This window comes from Xenia sp. Carnegie-2017, unplaced genomic scaffold, assembly GCF_021976095.1.
Source record: "Xenia sp. Carnegie-2017 unplaced genomic scaffold, XeniaSp_v1 HiC_scaffold_2, whole genome shotgun sequence".
In the NCBI taxonomy this organism is placed as follows: Eukaryota; Metazoa; Cnidaria; class Anthozoa; order Malacalcyonacea; family Xeniidae; genus Xenia; species Xenia sp. Carnegie-2017.
In genome coordinates this window covers 742,194-767,675 of record NW_025813482.1, presented here as the reverse complement: position 1 = coordinate 767,675, position 25,482 = coordinate 742,194, and the positions used below count along the sequence as shown (strand labels likewise).

Genomic DNA, 25,482 nt, shown 5'->3' with positions numbered 1-25,482 from the left:
TACAGCAGCTAGAGTGTACTTTATATCGTAAAACGCTTGCGCTGCCCGCTCGATGTCAAAGTGAAAAATGAGGGAGAAGTTTCGACGGTGATATGTTACCGGCAAAAGTTGACTGATCTTTTTAATCCAAACTTCAGTGGGGAGACCAAAACTTGAAGTTTTTGCAACCTAAATGTGACAAATAAACATTATTCAAAATTAAGAGCAAGATTAAAAGCATAGAAATAGTCTAAACAACTATTGACTTAATTGAATTCAATTGAATTGAAAATTACAATATTAATTTTTAGAAATTATGATATTAAATTTCTAAATATATTTTTTGATTAATCTTTTATAAACATTGTAAAAGACTTAATTAATTCTTATATGTACGTTGTATTGTACTTTGTGGTCCTAAATATTGTTGTTTCTTTCAAAATAATTTGCCATAACTTTTGCAGATTTTAAAAATAATGGTATCGACACATTGGACATAAAATAAACATATTAATAAAGATAGAGCCCCTGTTTCTACAGCAAGAAATTATATCGTGTTGCGTTGATGTGTATAATCTGTCAAAAACTGTGATGTTATCACACTAACCTCCCTCTGATATCTACGCAACACCTCTCTTGCCGAGGTCAGGTTACAAACCTCCACAATACCGGACTCGTTTCCCCAAAGATATTTTGAGTAAAATATCTTCAACGTTGAAATATTCTTCGTGAATCGTGCGATGTCCTCAAATTTGCCATTCAAAAATGAAATCTTGATGCCAGCATTTATTGCATCACGAACATCACTCTTAGTACTGCCATTTTTGACGTGAAATTCAAATGCCAGAAGTAGATAACTGCCTCTTTTAACTCCGTTTATATAGTGATAACCCGAAAAGTTTGAATTTTTCCAATCGGATCGTGGCGGTGTATTATATAAGTCAATGCTTTGCCATGTCTATATATGTATAAACATTTAAGGTGTTAGGTAATAATACTTGAAATACCCTTTGATATAAAGAGAATTACGTTGGTAAATTCAGTGGTATAGAAAACTGGGCAACTGAACGTTGTGATTACCAAAAGTCATTAAACAGTACGGCTCCGACATACTTTATATAGTTATGTGCTCAAGCCAAATTACCGCATTAATTTTTAAATAATTATAGGTGACATGACTTACAAAGTCGGTAAAAGAAGAAGTCCAAAATCGAACAACGTTTTTGCTGTTGTACATTGATTCGAAGAAACGACCTATATCACCCATATTAATCGATCCAGCCATGATTTGAAGACAAATATGATAAGGTAATTCAAGATATGAAGCAGCATCAGACCAGTCGTCTATGATATAGCCGTGTCGATATCTACTAAAATGATATCGATGCACGGTCGTCATTTTGCTGACATTGGCTTGGAAGATATTTGGTCCCACTACGGATTTGGAGAGATCCAAGGCCCTACCAAGCTGCATACCTCTAATGTATGGCACACTAGTCAACCATGCCATGACTGAAATTCTGAATGTTTTCAAAATAATATCATCAAAAGTACAAATAAAACAAAGCTAAAATGATCTTACGTGCGTTCTCACCTTTTTAGAAGAAGCAACAATAATAAGGTCGAGAGTTTCATTTTAAATACGAGTTAGCAAAAACAAGCAAAAGAGGACAAATTGTTCTCTTTGAACACTCTGAAATCTGAATGTTCAAAATCTTCCTATGATACAGCATTTATAATGCCATCCTGTCACACCACCTGCAGTCTATATACCTTTTTATGTATTTGGCCTGTCAACATATGGGGGGTGCACCGTAAGAATGGTTTAGGATATTGAATTTTCGTCACCATCAAAGAAAATATTTTTTTACGTGTTACTTTCATCACACGCAGCTTTAATCTCAACCAACAGAGGCAAAAATGCCGCAGTTCAAGTCTTTTCATATACTTTTATTGGATTGTTACAAACAGTGAAAATAAATACACCCTATATAGCATTATATCAAACGACGATTCTTTTGGCAAAACTTTTTATTTTTTCAGCAGATTTATTTTAACGACGGTTTGAAATTTTAGGGGAAACATTTCCTCTTTTACAGCACTTGTCAAGACTTAATGAGTACAGAAATGCATCAATTAACCGCAAGCTGTTTCGTTTTTACGCTGATTCAAATAAAACTTGCATGAAAAAATGGCTAAAAGTTTTTTCTCCACATTTATGACAATGCTCAGTTTAAAGAAAGTTAAAATAACGTAAGCATGCAACTTTTGAGTATTTATTCTTGCTGTAAATAAACACTTGAAATTATAAGTCAAAAATTTCTCCCAAAATTTTGGGCTTATATAGTTGCTATGAAAATATATCTATAATTGTGTAGAAACACAATCGTTAAATACTCATTTGATTTTTAGCTACCACTTTCTTAATTACACATATTTCAATGCAATTTTCTGTATCACTATAAATAAAATATATGATTAAAGTGGTAATATGATACAATAATGACAAGTATAAATATGAATCGATTATAGTAACAAGAAAATGATATAAATCAATGAGGAGTACATTCATAATGAAACTGAATACAGTGTTGAAACGAAAAAGTAGCTCGCTAAAATTAGAGTAGGTTTTGTTAATGTGAAGTGCTTCTTTGAATTTAGAGAAGTTTGTTATATCTGCACTGTCAATGATTTTGAAACAAGAGGGGGAATATTTGCCTTTACATGAAGGTTATTTTAAAAGGTTCGAAAGATACGTGAGTTTTTCTCAGTCATGTTCCCTGATTCTGGTGGACAAATAACGAAACGTTTTGCCTGTACATCAGGAAGTACATGCCGTACAATTGAATTGATACATCACCGTGTATTGATACACCACCATGCATGAAGTTTGACTATAATATATCATTTGATAAACCACCATATTGCCACCATGTCTTTACTTTAACAGTTTGCATCAAGCAAATAGAATGGAAACGTCACATAATAAACAAACATTTTAATTGCTTGCGAAAATACTTCCTCTTTCTTCCTTTCACCTATCGTATCTCATCAATACTCAATATGGATAGAAAATACACTTTAATTAACAAAATTATGATTCTTGTAATTAACAACTGTTTCCAGTGAGGAATGCACCTTTTCGTCAATTTTTAGCACCTGTGAGTATAGTTATAAGGCAATTTAAAATTATTATGCGGTGACAATTCCATACTTTGTACTCGTCAATTGAAGTGAAAATCTAAGACTGTTTACAACTTCAACTGGGAATATACTGCTTGAATATACTTACTTTCTCGTTCTTTGTTCAATTCTTGAGTATAGTAGTTTAGTCTCAAACTTGATCAGCAATATAGTCCTTTTCCAAAATATCTTACTGACTCACACTATGGGGCATTTTGAGAAGTAGGAAATTGCGTCTATAACGCATGAATTGTTTATTGGTTCACCCCATATTATATCGGGTGGTGACTAGTTTTCTTCTCATTGACTTTGTGATGCTTGTATGTAGTAACTATGCCGTTTAAGCGTTCATGATTAGATGTTAGACTCAATGCCTGAAACGGTAAGACTTTGAAACCATGCAGACTGTGAATAGGTTAGGACAAAATTACCAATTATAGGCTGGAGTCAATGCAACGAAACTCAAGCCACAAAAAATCAGGGTACCTTAGTCTGAAAGAGAATGGCGATTCTCGTTAAACTTGAAAAATTAATTCTGCAAATACTCCTTCGTCTCTATAAAATGTGCTTTTCTTAGTCTTACCTTCCAAAAATGGCGTTCGGGACCATCATTGAAACATTATTTAGGAGGGGGGAGGGGCTGTTACTATTTTGAGTAGTGCTCAACTGATTTCTTTTGAGGGTAAATTGCTTAGTGAATTGCATTGAAAAGAAACCATTTGGACACAACTGAATATATGAATAAATACTAAAAACTGTAGTCTTTGTGATAGTAAGATTTCTTTTGATAAATAAGGTGATTTTTCCTATTGTTATAATAAAAATATAGAATTATCTACTTAAGATAATGTCCATGCTCCATCGAAATAATTGTATATTATTTGGTGTGCAAACAAAGCAACAAAAAGCAATAAAGATTGTTGGGTGTAAGTGTTCAATTGTCTTCAGCTCATTAAATGGCAATCAGTCTATCAATGGGGAATGTTTGTTGAATTATTAGATGTTCTATGTATTTCAAATCTCACGAAAAGTAGTGCACGTTTACAGAAAATATAGGATAAAAAATAGGTTGACTATAAGTCATTGATTAATAGTATGGTATTTCTCCAAAGGAAAGGATGATGCAATCTCAGAATCTGGTGATATTGGGAGGTAAGAAAGGGTAAAGTGAGTGTTAGCAAATATATATGACTTTGCACAAAGAAATCTCGTCAATTAAAATATTAAGGTTAGTAATGAAATTGAAAAGTTTGATAATTGATTCTTAACCAATAGTCAAAATTTATTCCAAAGCCATCATCAGAGAATATATATAATATATTTAATCCTTTAGGATTAGTATATCAAATAGTCAAATTAGCGGGTTTAATTGGTATTACCTAAGATCTGCTACTACATCATAAAGCAAAGAGTTGCTGAAACATAATCTCAGCTATCAGGTGATTCTTAGGATTTACGTTGCTTCAAAAATTAGAACAAAAATAATTTATGAAAGCAGGGTGAACTAACAGAGAAATGAAATTTTATTTTTAAATTATATCATTCCTACAATTTCAAAATCCAAAAGATAATGATATTTGTTTAGGCCACAGGACTATTGATTCTCAAAGCTGAACCTTCGATAATTCTTATGTTTTTTTGTCAAGCGATGATACTGACAGTAAAACTTATATGGACGATTCCAATATTCATCTGACCCATAAAAAGTACGCATAAATTTGAACTGATCCGTCTTTGATGTGAAGCGATTTAAATCCAATTTTTTAACCAAGTTTTTGAATGCAGTTTCATACCCCATCAATTTTAATTTTAACGACTGTAATCTTTTTTGCTTCGTTATTGATAGATTTCCTCTGTCTAGTGTTTCGTTTATGGCAGTTAGCGTGTACTTTATATCGTAATACATTTCCGCTGCCCGCTTGATGTTAGAGTAATAGTTGTCAACGAGGAAGAAGTTCAGAGACTTGTTTGAAACTGGCAGAAGTGGCGGAAGTTGACTAAGTTCTTCAATCCAAACATTTGTTGGGAGACCAGCTCCTAACGTTTTGGCGACCTAAATAGTTTGACAAATAATTCTGATTCAAAAAGTAAAAGAAATAACATTAACTTGTTGAGAAACTTTTTGACGCGGTAAATCCGTTACACGCTTATAATTAATAAGGAAAAACAATTTCAAGTTGCAGTTTCAATCCTTAAGGTTGCAGCTTACAGCGATGAAGATAATAAGCACGACACTATTAGGGGGTGGAGGTGGTTTTTAAAGAGCTGGGTGATCTTTGAAATAATTTTTTGCTCCTAATTTGAAAACATTGACATAACCCTGGGCAATGTATAAGACGCAGTAAATTCCAGTGTAAGCACCCATCCCCCCAGTTCAATTTAGTTACGCCATGCATTTCACCCTTTAAATCTGTGGGCAGACAATTTAAATCAATTTTATACAAGAAAAATAAATACTTCAACAGCTAAAAATGCTAATTCATGCCATATAAAACTTCTAGTAATCAAACGGCTTGAAGGCAAAACTTCTAATTTGGAGAAACCAATTGTTTTAATGATCTCTATACATCTTTAAGATACATCTTTAAGATACATCTTAAATCTTTGCATCTGCCTTTCAGAATTATTAGTTTTCAAGGTGTTGTACAAAAGACATGTTACGTATTTCATTAAACGAATATTTTCAATGGATAGTCACTTCAGATATTTGTAATAATAATATACATGATTTCTCAATTCTGATTGGTTAAGAGCAGTGCAATTTTTCTTAAATACCAATGCAAAAATACGAAACACCGTTGCCAAAAAGCAAAACACCAGTGCAAATTTCTTGTTAAAATTGCTCCTGATTGTTTAGTCAAGTAAAGAAGTAATATATGAACCAATTAAAATAAAGGCTGTAAAGTTAAATTATTATAAACAAAGCAATTACAATGGCTGGCGTAAGCTTCAAGTAGATTTTCTTTGGCGAACGAGTTTGAAGTTCACCGTTTTAAAGATGTTTCTGTATACAAATATGAGCACTGCTTAAAGTAGATACCTCGTTCTAGCTGCGTGTGTGGAAGCTATGGTGTTGTGAAAAGAAATATCCCACGGAATTGAAATATACAAGCCGGTCAATATTAATAACTAGCCAGCTGAAATGTACGTACGCTGAAGTTTAAAGTCAATAGAATTAAGAATTTTTTTCATGTATATTATTGATATGTAATAGAATGGTTTATTCGTGCATGTTTTTTCCAAATTGCACTCGAAACCATGCTATTAGCTACATATACTAATAAGTGAAAATCATCAACTCTAACTTTAATCACGCACACAATTTAAAGAAAAATAAAATTTAAGAAACAGCAGGCATATTAATTGCTGACGTTAAGGTTATTCTATTATTGTTTTACAATTGTGCTGAAGAAGCAGGTGTTTTATGGCAAGAAGGAATCGTTTACTCAGTGCTGTAGAAGTGGAGGAGCCCCCCTTCTACCTTTGAAATGGGTAATTTTTCATAATTCCAAGGCTTCAGCTTTGTCAAGAGAGCCCCCTATCTGATAAATTTAGTTCTACAGCACTGCGCTTACTCAACGTATTTTTCTACTTTCAGTGAAAATACAGTTTATGAAAAAATATTTCAGCTTCATGTTGGCAGTCCCGCAGATTTTACAGCAGGTTTGTAACGACAACAAAAGTGGAACAAACACATAAATTCACCTATTTTATAAAGAGAATTCCGACTGCCACAAATACTGTTTTTATTATTATTTCAGCAATAATGTTGTACGTGGTTTTGTATAAGTTTCGTTTCTACAAATTATGCTGTTTAAGCGCATATTAGAATCAAGTAGTTTTTTCATCCGGCCACGTGCATTCATTGATGCCTTCAAGTAAACATGTAATTTTTATGGGTGAAGCTCTCCTTTTATTTTTTCACACCCTGTAGATTATTTTCAATTCTATTCCGGCTTTCCCTAACACAAACATCCTTCAGTAAATATGAAATGGTCATGAAATTTTGTGAGCAAAGAGTGTTTTTGAGGTTTTTACGGGGGAAAATTCAAGTATGTAATCGCTATAAAAATAACTTTGAACTGATTTTTGTGTTCGACGAAAAATAGTTTTGAAGACAATATTTGAGGACATGTGAGGAATCAGCTGGATATCGTCAGATAGAAAATGAAATAATCAGGTATATGATGCACATATAGCCTCATTTTTTACCAACTAGGTGTAATAAATTTAGATATATAGCGCAGTGAATCTATCAGAACTGTAAAGCATGAAAACTAACCTCGCTGGGATACTTTTGCAACACTTCTGATGCCGTGCTCAGGTTACAAGCCACAATATCAGACTCGTTTCCCCACAGATATTTTGAGTAAAATATCTTCAATGTTGAGATATTCTTTGCATAGCGTGCTATGTCCTCGAATTTGCCATTCAAAAATGCCTTTTGAATTCCATCTTTTACTGCGTTACGAACATCTTTTTTAGTACTACCATTGTTCACGTGAAACTCAAATGCCATGAGTAAATAAACACCTCTTGCAATGCCTTGTATATAGTGACGACCCAAAAAGTTTGAGTTCTGCCAGTCTGATCGTGGCGGTGTTATATGTAGGTCAATCTCCTGCTTTGTCTACATGTGAATAATCATATTTGATTTTAAATAATAAAACTTCTGTCAAGAGAACAAAAATATTAAACCCTTGTTATGTTAGGATTTTTATATAACTGCTTCTTATATGATTCTCATTTTAACATTTTCTCAAAGTTCAAAAAGAACTACGAAATAATAGCAGTCCAACTCATTAAATCACACGACTTACAAAGTCAGTAAAAGAAGAAGTCCAAAATCGAACAACTTTATCGCTGTTGTACGTTGATTTGAAAAATTCACCGATGCCACCCAAATCAATCGATCCAGCCATGAGTTGAAGACAAATATGGTGAGGTAAACGAAGGTATGAAACAGCATCAGAAAAACCGTTTATAAAATGGCCGAATTGTAATTGAAAAAATGGATGTTGATATGTGGTTGAGATGTTGCTGACATTGGCGTGGAAGATACTTGGTCCAACCTCAGATTGACACAACTCAAATGAGCTACCAAGTTCCATTCCTCGCATGTAAGGAACACGACGAAGCGTCATTGAAACACTAAACATTTCATAACAAATTCAACAAAATTTACAAAAAAGAAACACTCTACAGTCTCTACAGCAAAAACGACGAGCTAGTTCGATTTGCGTTCTTACCTGGGTAAACCAAACAAAAGAAACGAGATCAAAACTTTCATTTTGAACTAGAGTCGGCACAATAATGATCAAAATAAGACGATTTCCCAGTCAAAGTGAAAGAAGAAAGTTTGTAATTTTTCTCCAAAACGACCTCTCTGATATTACTCTGAAGTCTGAAGTCTGAACTACCAAAGTCTTCCAGTCACACAGTATATATTGTCATCTAGTCACACCTCACCTGGTCTTTGAGACGTTGACATATACGTAAGCTGTTCGTCAACAAGTGGTGATTTGCGTTACATCGTAAATTTTAACCGCCTCGAAGTTCAAGTTTTCGCAAATCCGTCAATAATTTGTATTTGATTTTTATAATGTTAAATGATAGTTGAAAATATTCTTCTGCAAGGACTTTTTCAAAAGACGATCCGTATCTTTAAGCTAAGCCTTTTCCTCTTTTACAATAGTTGTCAACACGGGTGAATGTGTGAACAAATTGAAGGAAGCTGTTTTGAGACAAGACGGATTTGTATAAGTAATAAAACACGGATATATGGTCATAAGTAATTTTACAAAGTTTGAAGTTCCGTTGACAGTGCGCTGAATATGAAGTAAACGTGCATCTTTTCAGAGTTGAGCGGATAGGTATTATTTTCTCGTTGTATTGCAATAACGAACATCACGAATCTCCAACTCCCAAGGAATTCTCACCATATTGATCCTCCCCCTATAGGAGTCCTCACAAACAAAGCTTGGTTGTAATAACAATACCTTTGCTTGTTGACAGCTCGCACGAAGCAAACATAAACATAACACATTACTTGTTCAAAAAATTACTCCTACGTAACAAAAACAAATTACAACAAAAATATAAGACGCAAATTCAAATCAAAAGCACTGCAATAAGCAATTTTCAATTTTTAAGCTACACAGACCCTGGTAGCACGAAAGCCTAGATAGCGCTACTCATTGCACGGTGACTATTTCAAGCGTACTGAAAAAGTGCTAAAATCTATTTCACAGTTATAAAACTCTGTCATATTTGAATTAACTGTTTCTTCCATTGATTGCTCATTCTTAATCGTATATTTCTGCTGACTAAGCGATTTCCGAATACAATCGGAAGAAATGCCACACAATAAATAGCACTATCCAGGTGTCGTTCAACCGACCGCTGGATTTTATCAAAAAATAAGCTCTGTCTGCGTGACATATCTTTTGACATCAAACATACTTGGCTTTGAGCCCTAAGAAGCGTTGATGTTCATGACAAGTTTTTAAGAAATTTTTTGCGATAAAAATATATCCCAACAAAATTGCAAAATATTTCCACTGGTATCCACTTGATCAAATTTAGTATAGACATACACGTCTTCGCGTTCAATTTTGGTTGAGTTTCTATATTACATGTTGATAACATTCATAATAGTTGTGTAGTATTATCTGATCGAAAAACATGTTTACATTTTCCTTCTATAACAAAAGCAAGCAATGCGCTATATGAGTGTCGCTCTGGCCTATTCACAGGCCATAACTTCTAAAGGAAGCCGGGTTAGCGCAACTTCGTAAGAAAGCTCAATACTACGATTAAGAATACAGGCTATGCATGTTACTCCAGCTACAGATGCAACAGACGGCAGAGCTCTTTTAAAATGATATCATGTTTGATATGTTTGAGTAACGTACATCGGAGACACAGGTATGTGAGTACGATGATTAGTCATGCTCGCGTAGAGCACAAAACATGGGTACAACAGCTTTTCATTTTGATAGAAAAAATACTTTAGCTCACACATTACATTGAGCCATTTTTCAAGTTTGACTGAGAGAAGTAGGAAGTTTAATTAGCGAGTAAATGACTGAGAGTAAACAAATATCAACGTTTAATGTCAGTGTATAAGCCATTGCATACTTTATAGCAACTGGTCTTGACATTATTACATAATTATTAAGTTAAAAACTAATAATAAAAATACTAAACAAGTCCTTGGACTCACTAATAACTCAGGTATCAGGAGAATCTCGAGAATCTTGCCCTCTTCTGTTATTATTTACAAACATGGCTCACAAGATAGTATAAATGTTAATGAAATATACTTCCAATTTGTCTAAGCTAATTTCGGTTTTTCGTGTATTTCTGTAAACCACAAAGGGTGGCATTTCCCTCTAATTCTTCAATAAGATCGCCATTTTCAGTTTAGCCATCGACATCCTACAAGTATAGGCACTTGTATAATATACGACAAACAAAAACAAATTCTTCCCAGATTCTTTCTTATTTTCTGGTATAAACCTACAGCAATTCCTAGCTATATACAAATAGTGTTCTGATAGCTCTATCTCAAGCCCAAAGTGACAGAAAGAAAATAACTTCAATAATATACTTTGGCACTTTTCTGGTTATTTTTGTTGCTTTCAAAACAGTATTTGCTAAAACAATATAATAAATATATATTTTAATCGACATTTGCTTTTACTTTGTAATTGCCTTCAGTTGCACCAAGTTGCTGCTTTCCGTGAAAAGGGATCTTACCAAATCGTCTTACAGGTAGGATACTTTTTTCTTTGCATGTAATATCCCTTACTACGTATTATATACGGATTCTCTTGCAAGAACTATTTTCCAGTCTGCTTCCGGTAGCTATTCCTCACATGCATTTTTGGAAACTGACAGCACCGTTTGAAAAACACAAACCTCGTTCGTCAAGAAGATTAGAAGTTGGAAGAAGACGCTTTCCAAAGCAATAAAGCACGCTTTGCATTGCGAAAAATACTACAGCGTTTAAAATTGAAAAAATCCAATTCATGCATGGCGCGAGAATATCTCGGGGTTCCTTTATTAAATACGCTGAAAGTTTGTCGCAAAACTCAAGCCAATATGTCAGTTACTGAATGGAAGGATACATGACAAGTTCTTAGAAACTTTGCATATATATAACAGATAAGGTAACATAAACATTATGTTATCTTATTACTTCTGCGTCAAATATTTTTCTTCGACAAAAATGACAAGAGTGCATAAACTAAGTTTCCATGATATGAGAGCGAACAAAAAACGCACTGTAATTTGGTCAAACAATAAGATTGCTTGACCAATTTTTAGTCAACACCTGATTTGTAAGAAAAATTGAAAACTAGAAAAGAGTTAAATAGCTAGGAGTAGCTATACATACCTGTTCATCGTAGTCATCTGGTAACTTAGGCAACTGCAATGAATTTTCCGTCTGTTCTAACAATGGATGAACCTGTAAATAAAGTTAAAAGCAAAATGAAGAAAATGTTGATTTTGTAAATGTTTCCAATGCTAATACAAATTTAAACTCAATACTCAATGCAGACTATTAACATGGTTTTAATTCTTAAAATAAAAGTTAATGCTTGACAAGGGTAAAAAAAGTTTACGATTCAGATATTGCTAACTTCATGTACTTGCCTCCACCGTGTCAAAAACTTCTTTAAGTCCTTCTAGTTTTGCATTGAGCTTAGCAACCAATGCTTTCTGTTTATCGAGATCTCTGTAAAAAATTTGAGTTAATAAATTATTATCCTTTAATGAGCCAACCGTTTTGAATTGCATGTTACTATAAAGTAGCAATAGTAGACAGCTTTAGCAAACACAACGCGACGTCGACGAGGACGTGAAAATGGCGTGGCACGGCGTGCTTGTGTTTCCGGTAAAGTTTAGGACGGCGTTTTTGTGGATTTGAGGACGTGAAAATGGGTGATTTGACGTCGTGTTCAGGACGTCAGTTCTTACAGTCAATTTTTCCACTTTTGAAGCGGAATTTGTAGGTTTTTTCAAGTTTTTCATAATATTTCTACGGCAAAAGTATTTTTGACATTGCAACTGCAGGAAAAGCTCAAAATATAGAAATTTAAAAACAAAAAACATCGAGCGAGGTTTTTCTTGTATGTTTTTGTATTTAAAACATGTTTCTTTTTGCGTTTGGTTTTACGTTATTTTAGTTAAACACTGCTCTATTTAATTGAATAACTACAAACATAATTTTAAAAATTTTTAACAACTTTTCCAGTCTTTATTGTGGCGAACTTTACTACAACTTTTTTGACTGTTTTTTTTTCACATCGTACATATAATTATTATAAAAGCGACTTGTTTTTAATTAAAATCCTGTAGATATCACATGATAAAGAGTTGATAAAGACATGGCCGATGTCTAAGGTGTCAAAATAAAAGATTTTCATGAAGAAAAAGTACATAAACAAACTAACTTGCTTTTCCAAAACTTTGCTGCGATTCGCCTTCAGTGAGCGACGGAAAATCAAACATATATTGAATTCCAATTCACTATTTTTGAACAAACTTTTGTATTTAGTTAAGAATATGTGTTTTTCACTCGTCTCAATGAAGAAAATAAAGTCTTTGAAAGTGAACTATAAATTTTCACGTCCTCGACTTGCCGTCTCAAAAATGCTAAACCAAAATAAGTTGACAATACAACATCGTCCTCGACCCAGTTCTCCTCAACATTTAGACGTCCTAGTTGACGTCGCGTTGCGTTTGATAAAGCTGTCTAGTAAGTAGAGCAATAGAACGAGTAAGCCGAGTATTTTTTCTTTCACTAAAACGTTAATGAAGCATTTTACAGGAATGGGCAATCTGTATATTGCGCTTGTAGTCGTTTAGTAACCAAAATCAAAATCAGATACGATAACTTACAAATATCAAAAGGAGTGTTTTATTTGCGTAAAGAATATACGTAGAAACGGTAAAGTATAAAATTTTGATAGAAATTTCTCATATGAAGAATTTAATCCGAATGCAGTTGTCACAGCCAAAAGTGAATATGACAAATTTCCCATTTTTACTACGAAAATTGATCAATAACCGCTTTTACTCTATTACTATCACTATAAAGGTTTCATTAAGGTATCTATACGCATGGTAAATGTAATAGGAATCTAGTGATCGCGGCTTTCCGAAATCCTTTATAAACCCTTATTCAGTACCAAGGACTTCTTTGGTACGTAATTTGTGGTCATGTGTATCACATGTTCAGTAATATAAGTCGGCAGTAACGTAGCCAGCCACGGGTTTTGGTTCTGCTATTAAATTTAAGATCATTATCATCATTCATTTCTTTATAAATCTATTGTTTTCACAGTTAGTGAACAACGAACAATTTACACAGTACGACAAAATTTTCGGGCAGGGCACGCAAGTGCAAGTCGGACTGTTCAGTTCTATACTGTGGTTTCACCAGGATAACTATACATATACTTAGACAGAGTACAGTGCGCATCGGATCAATTGTCTTCATATATTTATTGTATTACCTTTGCTCGTCTTCAATTTTTTTCTCAAGAGTATTTACTTCTCTATCTTTCTTGTGATAAGCATTCTTTGCTTGTTTCTATATCAAAACAGAATTTATTAATTCGATTGTGCCTACAATGAACAGACGAATCTGCATTAAAATAATCTTTCATCCGCATTGTCATCAATGGTGTCATAATGCTAAACAGTCATCATCTCTTGATTTTGTAAGAATGAATGCAAACATTATCAAGCATAAAGGCTTTATTCCAAAGTCATCATCAGAGATTATACATAATATAAATCTTGACACGGTTTTTACATGCACATAAAAACATGTGACTTTGACGAGATTTGAACTCGCACCTTCGGGATACTAGTCCACCGCTCTACCTGTTGAGCTAGTATCCCGAAGGTGCGAGTTCAAATCTCGTCCAAGTCACATGTTTTCATGTGCATATAAAAACCATGTTAGGATTTATATTATGTTTAAAGGCTTTATGATCACGATAAGTCATCATTTTGGACATGCGTTAATGTCACAACGATGCTAAGTATTGATGATAAGTATTTATCCTTGACATGTAAATTAGTTTGTTGACTTTCTTACATTTTCTGCTTCCATCTTCTTGTAATCCTCTTTCGTGTAAGGTGCTTTTAAACATTGCAATCTTTCAACAACTCTAAAACAAAAAATTAAACTCGATAAATTAAACAAGGTTCGAAATAGCTTTGATATGAGCAGTCATCTTTATGTTGCAACTCTTCACAATACAGCAAGCAACAATAACAAAAATCATCGAACAGAAAAATCTCAGCGAATAACGAGTACGCCGCAGGTAAATACCTTTGTTTCAATATGATGAGACAATGCTCACTTTCTTCCTCATCTTTTATATTTGCTTCAGCTACCACGTTGCTTTACGTAAAAAATACATTATTTAAAAAAATGTAAACCTGTTTACAAAGAAATCAAAACAAGTAATTGAGAGCATTATAACAGTCATTGTGATCCCTGAGATATCTATTACGAAGTACAATATTGCGTCTCCTATATTGTGAAATGTAGTGTACTCCCAAACCAAAACAAAGAATTCTTAAGACACACAAAGACTCTGAAGTAAAAACTATTTCACTTGCTTACAGAATTACTGAGCTAATGGCATCTTCAACGAAATTAATTGTACGTGCTGATAATGGCTTCCATTTCTGAAATGATTTTTTTGTCACATTCACATCTCGTATTCTGTTAAGAGATGTAGCAACATTCGCTCTTTTTGATATTTTACGTCTACTTTTCACAGTATCTAAAAAGACAAAGGTAAGATTAAACAAAAATATATAAGTAACCAGGAGCAACACATGTCGTTGCATTGCATTTAGAACCATAGTTGCGTAGCAACCGATCTTTATGAGAGAGATATATTAAAACTCCATATTTTGTAAAATAGCCACTACATCACATATTTTTCACAAATTACCGGGGGTCTTTTCATATGTAAACAAACTCAACATTTAGACAGTAATGGCGGCTGAGATTTCTACATTGCAAATAAGTAACTGCAACGATGTAACATCGAAGACTCAGGTTACTACATATAAAATAGGGCTCCATAAATATCTGAATCGTTGTGGTGGCATTGGAGGCTAATTTTGCCATAACATGTGCTCCGTAAAACGTTGTGGTGAAACAATTTTCCATGCAGTTTACAATGGAATTTTTGGCGTTTAAAAAAGTACGAGCTTAGAGCCAGTCCCCTTTAGACTTACGTTCTGAAGAAACTGAAGAAACCTCCGCATTTGATGACGCCTTCTTCTAGAAATAATACAAAGACATTGCTTATGATTTTGTAATTGACGCACAACGTTTTTACTGCAAAAAAAACACCTCATTATACGAATTTGCTAAGTTTTGACAATTTGAATTGTCAATAACCTACGTGCGAATGCGGTACAATGGTACGTTGTATTGCGTGCTTATGACATCAACTATCGTGATTTTTTAAGGCAGCGAACAAATTATTTACGGTGTAATTGCATGCGCAAAAGCAATATACTTCAGCATTCTCTTACATGACGTTTTTCCTCCTGACTTTTAATATTTTCTAGCTCATTCTCATTGGACATTTTACGTTTTCTACTTCTCGACGATTCGCCATTACTTTTTGCCAACCTCCGACTTGATATGCGGCTTGAATTTGATGATGCGAGGTTAACTGAACTCGCGTTAAGATTCACAGTAGGATCACGTGGTAAATTGTCTGATTCCTGGAGTAATTTTTTACCATTGTGTGAAGGCTTTATAAAGGAGTCTGCGTGCTTTACTTTTGAACTTTTTTCACTTGCTTTTGTGTTGCCCTGATTGTTTTTCTAAAAATTGTGAATTTTATGAGATTTTTATAACCACTTAAACAGAAATTTAGAGAGACTTTAAGTGTTTCCCACATATATAGTTGCCTTCATACATTAGAAAGGTCGAGCTATCAGATGCATCCAAATGGAAGCAAATATCAAACTTGACACAACATCTGGAAACACATGCTGGGGTCAAATAACATATATACGTATATGTTATTTAACTGTATCTACCCAAATAAATACATAACTGATAAATAACAGCAAAGCTGTTTGTGCTCAGCACTTCTTCAGTTTGATTATATTCGCTTACTTCTTTCCGCAAATGATTTTACTATGCATAATTAACTTTTATAATTTTTAAAGGTTGTAGCTTTTGCATAGTAAGCATATTTATCTTAACATGTATTCATCAGGCAGTTTTATTTCTGAATACAATATTTCAGCCCTGGCTGAAAATGATGCACTTCAACATGTTACCACACAATGAGCAATGTTTAAAACATATCTCTTGAATGAAATATTTCAACTGAGGAAATTGAAAAATCATTTGAAACAATCCTTTCAAGCCAATCCGAAAACTGTGTGATAAAATTTGCTGTCATAACACTTTCGTTTAGGCGACCAGAGTTTTTTGTTGGGGTAAAATAACTACTGAAAACCTTTGAAAATTTTTTCGCAAAAATTTTAGCAACATACAGGAAATCTTTTGGAAATATTGAGCAGATTTGGAATACCAGGGTTGCAGAATGTAGATAAGTCTTAATACATTGTGATTTGTCTTCAGAAAGTATATAATAAAATTTAGAATCTTACAGGGAACCCCTAAATGCATTGTGCTAATGCCTTATTATGCTTATATTATCTGTTAAAATTTTTGCAAGTAACTACAATTTTTATTTAACAGGAAATTTCTGTTTTTGAAATTTGCTGTCAGGAATTGAAAAACTTTGTCCTGTGGTGAAAGAGAGAATCATAGGCCCTTAGATTAACATTTCTATTCATTTTTTTAAAAATGTAAGGATTGTCATAAAATCCTTCAAATGAATTCATTTGTTGAAACAATCGACAGTTCACTCTTCATTCTGATGAGCTAACTTGCCTTTATATTTCTTAAATTAAGTGGATTTTTTAATAATCATGCCAGGTATTTCATTACATTAAAAACTTGTCAGACAAATTGAAAGGATACAAAAAAGATCTTTACATGTGCATTATCTATCTCCCACTTAACTCACAAAATTGCACTGTTCAAACTGCCTCTAAAACTTTTGCATACATATAGCAGGGATCTTCAAAATAACCTTTTTAATTCAGTCACTAACAGAGAGAATCACAAAGTTTTTAATTTACCACCTTCTAAAGTTGCATATAATTATGGCCTAAGGAGTGGTAACCATTTTAATATTCCAAAATAAGGTATGAACAGATTTAAAGACTTGTTGGTCTTATCAATGTATAACTTTACTGTAGTATCACAAGTAGATTCTTAATATTTCATATTCAATCTTTTATTTTTAAAATAACATTTTCATTTAATTCAGTTTTTTACATCATGTAATTCAGCCATATGGCTACTAAATGAAGATTTAAAGAAAGATTATCGAGCTATCTATCTAAATATATTTGATGATAGGAACCTGCAAAATGCCAAAGGAGCAGTGTTTTATAACATTCTGTGGGGTGGTGTGAATTTTTTAGGAGCCCATGGGTTAATTTGGTCTAATTTTTTCCAACTATACAAATATATCAGTATTTACTAATGAATAAATGAAATTGGTGATGATAATAATGACCTAAATTTCATATTTTGAAATTTACATGACTAAATTTGCTAACACACCACTCATGAGTAAATTGCTTGCGATAATTGTTGTGATATTGTTGTGTCTACCTTAACATAGCTTGATTTTTTTCCTGGGGGTCGACCAACTTTCCTGTGAGTTTTTTTTCCGGAAGCAGATTCCACAAAAGAAGTCAATCTAATGCTTTTCTCAAATAATGGAGATTCCTTTCCCTCTTTTTGATGCGATGAGGATCGATTATGAGCATTGGCCTTTCTTGGTGTTGAAGTTATGAATCCAGTAAAACTAGATGATGTAGCTTCATAATTTGAGGCATCATTGCGAGAATTATTCCTTGCTGATTTCAACTTTCGTTTCTCAAGAGGAGTCCTGAATACAACAGACTTTGCTCTTCTTCTTGGCATATTTAATAGAAGCAGCCCTGCTGTTTCGGGTCATCTTTCATTTAATAATGAAAATAAACTCACGAATCGATCTCTTTCCTCCATATTTTGGCGCCATCATTCAACTTTTGAATAAACTACTATTACTTTTGCCCAGAAATTTGAAGTATCGTTACCAGTCTTTCAACGCAAAATAAGAATTTCAGTTTTTCGAAGAGACCGTGAAAAAAAACTGAAAATAAATTTCAGTGTTTGGAAATGGAAATGTATGCAAGAATGAGCTGCAGAAATTTATTTTGACCTACCCTTACCATAGATTCACCATTGATTTTGAAATAGTTGTGCCAAACATGATATCCTGACTAAAAGATAATTACATATGTGCTGATATTGACTGAGATACCATCAACAGTGATAAACCATACCCTTAATTTCTTGTCATCTGCTTTTGTCGAAGTCATTTTCACAACTGTGCTTGGGTTTCAGCTGTTGTTATTCAAGGTAATACATACTCAACAGCGCAATCATTAGTGGTTCTTGATTTTCAGATGAAACAGGACATTAAAAAACAAAACGGGAATATTTTTGTATACTAAAATAATTGCTTAATTTTATGTCACCAAATGTCTCCAAAGTGTGTTTTTTTTATTGCATTGTAAGGCTATTTAAAATGACTAAATACCCTCTTTAATAGAATTGTATAGTTTCCTTTTGGAGATATGCAACTATTCTTCAATATGCAAATTACATATTTCTGTCATTTATACTTGTCTCACATATCTATCGTTTCTCACTGTTTTGAGGACATTCTTCAAACGACTCTTTATTTTATTTATGTGCAAGGTTTTTCGTGATTCAAATTATGTCTGTTAACATTTTTCGCCCTTTTCTTTTTGTTAGAGTATTTCATAATTTATAAACATGTTAAGCTATCTGTGGTAGGCAATATGCTTTGTGTTCCTTGTTCTTCTTATTTTTATTATTCTCATTTCCTCATGCTCATATTCTCATTTCCTTCTTTCTAGATGCCTTGAAAACCTGTTCAAGAAATAGCAATGTTGTTTCTCAAGCCTGAAGAACGTGACAACTGGGGTGTAGCCTGGGAAGAGCAAAGAAGACAACTGTACCTTGTTTATAACAATTTTAAATTGGCAGCAATATTTATTTTTTATGACATGCCCCAAGTGACTTCCCTTTCACAAATCTTGTCTACGCCCCCAGTAAGAAATAACTCCACGTTTATGCATACCTTGTGGTATAGGGGCTCCAGGAGGGTGGTGGCTGACGTGACATTGTCTGTACTGAAGCCAGCTGTTTTTTACTGAATAATAAGTTTACTGTAAAATTTCCATAGACGAAGTAAAAGATTGCAGCGTTTCGTTGTTATCATAATAGTTTGTTTGGGAAGGGGCTCATGTTAAGTCACTGTAGTGCGATTTCTGCCGTTTGTCTGAACGCTCTACGTACTTATAACAACTAGCTATCTGGTGAGTATTTGGTCAGAATGGGGACGATCCAGGCAGGGTCATTGCTGTGTATAATGCAGCTCTTTTCATTTCTCAGTGAAATTGACCAATGTTAGCTACTTCATCCATTTCACCTCGTGGCCTTAGGAATTGATTTCGTAGCCCATCCCCTAATAATCTTGAAGTTTGTAGCTTGTTCGTATACTTTAGGAATGTTGACGTTGTTTATTGTACTTCAGAAATATGTTATTTTGGATTACATCACTAGCATTTATGTGCAAAAAAGAAGACACTACTACACACCTAGAATTTAAGCCCTTTTTAGGTTGTTGATAATGAATTTGCTGTTTCGATTTGAAAATTGGCTTGTCTCTGTTTTCTCAATTAAAATTAAATATTGTCGGTTAGTCATTGATTTTAGTTCTATATGTTGCCATGTATATATTCACTTACTCATTGTCATAGCATTTCAATTTTAACAAGTGCATCCATAAAATTATTTTGTGAGACAAGTCGTAACATGTTTGCTTTAAAAGTAAATATTGGCTCATACTAAATACATGGAAGGCTACGTCCCTTTGTCAGTAGATATTTTGAAGCCAGTAGAACCCAGTCTTTCCACGCATTGTAAACACACGGCCAATAGACAGAAGCGAAAAAATAACTTGTACAAACTACGACGCTCCAAAAACAAACACAAATTCTTTTTTGCCTTAATTTAGCAAACAAACTTTCACAAATGAGACTTAACAAGTATACACAACTTTTAACAATTACATTTTTGTAAAGGAAGCCATAACGGGCATGGCCAACCATTACTAGAAGGCACTTTGTGGTTGTTGTTTGTTTTGGTATGTCTGCAAATGGGCCAAAAACTAAAGCATTATGGTTTCAAAGTAGCATAGAAAAGCACATAAAATTCTAAACAAACATCAGTTTTGTAAATGTATTTCTACCCAAAACAATTATTATTAGTGTTACTCCGTGGACGTTCAAAAACGCAATTTTTAGTTCAACCTTACATGAGATTTGGTTTAAAAATATAAGTTAGATAATATATGACAATACTCGTCATATCCTCCCAAATTAAGTGCTTCTGTAAATAGATGCACGTACAAATATTTCATGGTGAAGGATGCTTGCTGGAGTGTTTCCGATTTGTATAAATTGAACGATCAATTTCCACAGTTGATATTTTCCATTTCGAAATAGGTTTTCAATAGTAAGCATCATAATTCACAGTAAAAATGTCAAGCTCCATCACCTTTAATGCCACAATACTTTCTACAAATATTCTTTATTTCGCGTTTCTGGAGGTCAAATTTGGCTTCAAAAAATTATTTGGCTTTTATATTACCGGTAGCCTTCCATTTATTATAGTTTAATGATTTGTCATAAATTTCAGAAAGTTTACGTCTCATAAAAATTTCTAGTGCAATATTTCCTTAACCGGGTCGTCGGACAAAAAAAAGTTTATAAGGAAGCTTGTTAGGAAATTTTTTTGCAAGTGAGTTAATTTTAAACATCGATGAGATTCAAATATGCTGTAATCTTTAAAGTTTTTTTCAATAATGCTTTTAAATACATACTCCATGCGAATTCCATATTACAAAATAATCAAAACTCCACTCATGCCTAATCAACATATCTTATGCTGTAGTTATATGGTAAAAGGTGAGCTAATTATGTTTATTAAAAAGTTCATCTTGCTTTTTTGCCTTCATTTATGGTTTGAATTAAAGCATGAGGATGATCCTACAGTGATTTGTGTTTTTGCCTTTTAAAATTCAATGTGGGTCATTTCATCAAATATATGTCAATAAACAAAAATTGTGCAGAAAAAAACGTAACAAGCCAAAACATCTTCATTCTTTCTTCAGGAGAAGTGACAATTGCGCACCATGCTGTCATCGATCTGAAAGGCAGTGCGGCAACCAGGGCCTTAGTGAAATCTTTTCCTTTTTATGATTTAATCTTACATCATTTACCGTCAAAATTCAAAAGGTAGAGACCTAAGATCGTCAGTCTTTCTTCAATTGCTAGCACGTGAAGTTAGACAAGGAATTCCAAAAGCATTACCAAAAAACATCGTGAATTATCGCAGTGTACTGCCAAATATATATAATAGACCAATACCATTAATACATTTTTACTTTAAAAAATTTGAACAAGTGCAACTCTTGACAGTAGCAAATTATACGTAAATTCCAATTTTTTTAGCCTTTACAATCAGGTGTAGTTGAGTTTCTTGATAGGGAAGTAATTTCAACGGAAGCGGAAGTCTGAGTACGCAAAGAATCATTTTCCACCTCACCACTTCGTACTCTTTTTCATTAAGAACTATTACATTATTATTTTGACCATTAACAATGGTATTTGCTCTTTTTAAAAGAATTTTTAATTGATAATAGTAGGAGGGTTACATTCTGATGTCTCAAAAAGAAAACCTGAAAGCTATTCAATTAAACTGTAAACCTAGATCACCAATTAGAGATTTCATAAATACTCGTTCGAAAAAGACATGCAGACAGAAACCTAAAATAATGAATCTGTTGTCGACACACGCATAATATTATACCATTAACTTAGGCAACTTATGTATAAATATTTCTAATTAACTGCAAATTTTAGCTGCATGTGCTCAACTTCATCATGGCTCAAAAGATTTTTGAACCATGATACCTCCTGTCCAGGACATGCATGAATAATATACGTATATAAATCCTTTCAGACAGTATAAGCGTATAAGTATATAGAAAGCATATGGAACAAAGAATTACGAAGGCTGCAGAGGGAAAAACTTCTTTGATGAACAAAAAACAACAGATTAACGGAAAAATAAAACTGTAGAGATACGTAATCAAATTATTTTAATGAACTAACAATATGTTTTAATATCCACACAAAACAAAACGAAATTTTACACAACAGTGCATTATTGCTCAACCTTTGATATTAGTTTTACCATTTACCATCAAGTGACGATACTGAATGTAAAACTTATATGGAATGCCCCAATATTTACCAGTCCAGTACAAATCTCGTAACAACTTAAACTGATCTTTTTTTGCGGTAAAGCGATTAAAATCCAAATTTGCAACAAAATTTTGAAATGCTTTGTCGTACCCCATCACTTTTTTTCTCAACGATTTTAGACTCTTTTGCATAGCTAATGGATTATCTTCCTTAAGTGTTTCGTTTATAGCTGTTATAGTTAGCTTTATATCGTAGTACGCTTTTGCTGCTTGCTCCATGTTAACGTAGAAGTCACGAATGAGGGAGAATTTTGGAGCTTCATTAAAGAGATTACTAATTTTTTTCACCCAAACAGAGATTGGGATACCATTCGTTGGAGAAGCCTAAATAGCATGAGAAAAAGCATGATAAAAAGTGAAAAAAACAACTAGTATAAACTTCAGATGTCCTATGACGTATTAAATATGTTACATTAAGGAGGTCAAGTTATTTTATTGCAGGGAATCTGTTATTGGTAGGAAATTAATATTATTACAGAAAATCCTTTGAATAATGGCTTAAACTATTGCGGATGCAGTTTACAGTACAGTTCCTGAAACTGTATTGTTAACTGCGCTTAAGTCTGGAAAGCCTTTAGTCATCATTTCTGACTAACTTTACTTAGTTGACAACTTGCTTATCGTGCTAAAGAAGCATCATAAGGCTTGTCTCTTGGCAGTCGCTTCTAAGTTTAACTAATCACGTCAAATTGTAAATGCATGCAATGATTTGTGTAAAACGTTGGTCGTCGTAAAGAGCATGTTCAGTTGCAATCTTTATAGCGATAACCATGCATTTCATTTGCTAAAAATGTTTGCAATGGCATGTTGAGGAATCAAAACTAACCTCGCTTGTATATCTAAGCAACACTTCTTTTGCCGAGGTCAGGCTATAAACCTTCACAACATCAGACTCATTTCCCCAAAGACATTTTGTATAATATATCTTCAACGCCGAAATATTCTTTACATAGCGTCCCATGTCCTCAAGTTTGCCATTTGCAAAAGCAAGTTCAGAGCCAGCAGTTACTGCTCCACGAACTTCTTCCTTTGTACTGCCTTTGTTGACGTAAAATTCGAATGCCATTAGTAAATGGGCACCTCTCGTAATACCTTGTATGTAGTGAAGACCGGAAAAGTTTGATTTCTGCCAATCGGATCGTGGTGGTGTTTCATAGTTGTCTATTGTCTGTACCGACTATGTGCATAAATGAAAGTTGTTAATAATGAAATTTGCATGAGCCCTTTCTGACAACCAGACATTCTAGCATTAACTTTTAAATACGCTTAGAATGTTTGAAGTGTATATCTTGAAACAACATATCATGGTGTTCAGTTTCTCCTTTTGTTATGAAGATGAATATGTGACAATTATGACATTGATAATTTTAAAATCAATTTTTTTGAATAACACGACTTACCAATTTGACAAAAGAAGAAGTCCAAAGACGAACAACTTTGTCGCTGTTGTAAGTTGATTTGAGAAAATGACCTATACCACCCACATCTAGTGATCCAGCCATGATTTGAAGACAAATATGGTAAGGTAGTTGGAGGTATGAAACAGCATCAGAGAAACCGTCTATAAAATGGCCGTAGCGAGATTGACTAACGCGATAGCGACGTATTGACGAGAGTTTGCTGACATTCGCATGGAAGATATTTGATCCAACCTTTGATTTGGACACGTCGAATGCACTTCCAAGTTGCATGCCTCGTATGTACGGCAAACGACGAATCGACGTCACTGAAATACTGAACGTTCAAAATCATATTAAAAACGAGATGACTCTATAAGCATGACACATTTGTAAAAAAAATTTCTCAGGCACGTTCTCACCATGGAAAATGAAACAAAAGTAATAAGATACATAAAACCTTCATTTTAAATATGCGTCAGCACAATACTAAACAAAACAGATGAAAGTGAAGCACAAAATATCTTCGCTTGTGTTAGAATTTTCTCCAACTGATTTTGTTCTAACTCAATTGAATGATTAAAATCTTCCCATCAAATTGTATTTATATAGTTATCCAGTAACACCTCACGCCGTCTTTTACCGCGATTTAAACGAATTTGCCGACAATTAAGCGGCGGTGATTTGGTTTAGATCTCAAATTTTTGACACCACACAATTGCAAATGTCGTTATATTTTTATGTCTGCTTTACTACACAAATAGAATTTTAACTGAATCATATGCTTCTACAAACCAGAAATGCAGTAAATGACTGACACGAGGCTCCTTTCATAAACAAAATGCCGCAGCTTAGATGTGGTCTTCATACTTTAGTCGGGATTTTTACAAAATTATTGTTGAAATGTTCCTAAGATATTTCAAACTACGATTTTCAGGGAAAACGTTTCCTCTTTCACACCAAATGAGCTGAATGATGCATACGCAATCAATTGAATAGTAAGTATATAATGTCATAAAATAAAGGCAAGGTATTTAACTGGTTTTCCCGTTTTAATTAATGGCAAACTGGACTTTCTGCTTTGTTTCACATCTTCATAATATCTAACATGAATCTTGCAAAACACGTAAAACGTAATTTCGACCAAAGATCCTTGTCATACTATAGAAAAGTACTTTTAAATACAGCCGTAATTTATCAGTGTCCTCGCTTACCTGGGCAAAAGATATAAATGCAGCGGCAACGACAGTTGAAATATACTTCCTACATTATTGTCCACAGTACCTGCATTTCCACCATCAACTCGCAGTTCCACTTACTCATCTTACAAAATGATTAAATTTCTCAACTCTTACTAATACATTTATTTCTCC

The 25,482-nt window shown here is 33.5% G+C and overlaps 3 protein-coding genes across 6 annotated transcripts; all 3 read right to left on the bottom strand.

The window, feature by feature from the left end:
• Positions 1-4,662: 4,662 nt before the first annotated feature.
• Positions 4,663-8,452, bottom strand: LOC124440416. The gene is made up of 4 exons (XM_046990814.1): positions 8,412-8,452; positions 7,983-8,313; positions 7,445-7,792; positions 4,663-5,215 (listed from the first exon to the last, which is right to left on the bottom strand). The coding sequence occupies exons 1-4, from the start codon at positions 8,450-8,452 to the stop codon at positions 4,757-4,759; spliced, it is 1,179 nt and encodes a 392-aa protein (XP_046846770.1). The 3' UTR covers positions 4,663-4,756.
• Positions 8,453-10,256: 1,804 nt separating this feature from the next.
• On the bottom strand, positions 10,257-18,359 carry LOC124439954. 4 transcript variants are annotated; one of them, XM_046990262.1, is made up of 10 exons: positions 17,918-18,359; positions 15,742-16,038; positions 15,439-15,484; positions 14,813-14,975; positions 14,516-14,587; positions 14,279-14,351; positions 13,689-13,765; positions 11,824-11,905; positions 11,564-11,635; positions 10,257-10,602 (listed from the first exon to the last, which is right to left on the bottom strand). In XM_046990262.1, exons 1-10 carry the CDS (start codon positions 18,230-18,232, stop codon positions 10,588-10,590), a joined length of 1,212 nt encoding a protein of 403 aa, XP_046846218.1. In that variant the 5' UTR covers positions 18,233-18,359; the 3' UTR covers positions 10,257-10,587. The 4 variants fall into 4 exon arrangements, with proteins under 4 accessions (XP_046846218.1, XP_046846219.1, XP_046846220.1 ...); XM_046990263.1 differs by having other exon boundaries at positions 15,439-15,481; XM_046990264.1 differs by having other exon boundaries at positions 15,742-15,972.
• A 4,171-nt stretch (positions 18,360-22,530) lies between these two features.
• On the bottom strand, positions 22,531-25,339 carry LOC124439956. The gene is made up of 4 exons (XM_046990266.1): positions 25,324-25,339; positions 24,113-24,446; positions 23,539-23,889; positions 22,531-23,036 (listed from the first exon to the last, which is right to left on the bottom strand). The coding sequence occupies exons 2-4, from the start codon at positions 24,401-24,403 to the stop codon at positions 22,620-22,622; spliced, it is 1,059 nt and encodes a 352-aa protein (XP_046846222.1). The 5' UTR covers positions 24,404-24,446; positions 25,324-25,339; the 3' UTR covers positions 22,531-22,619.
• Positions 25,340-25,482: the final 143 nt, after the last annotated feature.

Bases quoted from the DNA above. Each gene is read 5' to 3' on its own strand.
- LOC124440416 (XM_046990814.1), bottom strand. From the start codon at position 8,452: ATGAAAGTTTTGATCTCGTTTCTTTTGTTTGGTTTACCCAG. The intron at 8,314-8,411 runs GTAAGAACGCAA...TGAAATGTTTAG, and splicing joins CTTTTGTTTGGTTTACCCAG to TGTTTCAATGACGCTTCGTC. The intron at 7,793-7,982 runs GTAAGTCGTGTG...ATTCACATGTAG, and splicing joins CTTCTTCTTTTACTGACTTT to ACAAAGCAGGAGATTGACCT.
- LOC124439954 (XM_046990262.1), bottom strand. From the start codon at position 18,232: ATGCCAAGAAGAAGAGCAAAGTCTGTTGTATTCAGGACTCCTCTTGAG. The intron at 15,485-15,741 runs GTAAGAGAATGC...TATTATTTCTAG, and splicing joins GTCAGGAGGAAAAACGTCAT to AAGAAGGCGTCATCAAATGC. The intron at 14,352-14,515 runs GTATTTACCTGC...TTTTTGTTTTAG, and splicing joins CTCATCATATTGAAACAAAG to AGTTGTTGAAAGATTGCAAT.
- LOC124439956 (XM_046990266.1), bottom strand. From the start codon at position 24,403: ATGCAACTTGGAAGTGCATTCGACGTGTCCAAATCAAAGGTTGGATCA. The intron at 23,890-24,112 runs GTAAGTCGTGTT...TTATGCACATAG, and splicing joins CTTCTTCTTTTGTCAAATTG to TCGGTACAGACAATAGACAA. The intron at 23,037-23,538 runs GTTAGTTTTGAT...CATGCTATTTAG, and splicing joins TGCTTAGATATACAAGCGAG to GCTTCTCCAACGAATGGTAT.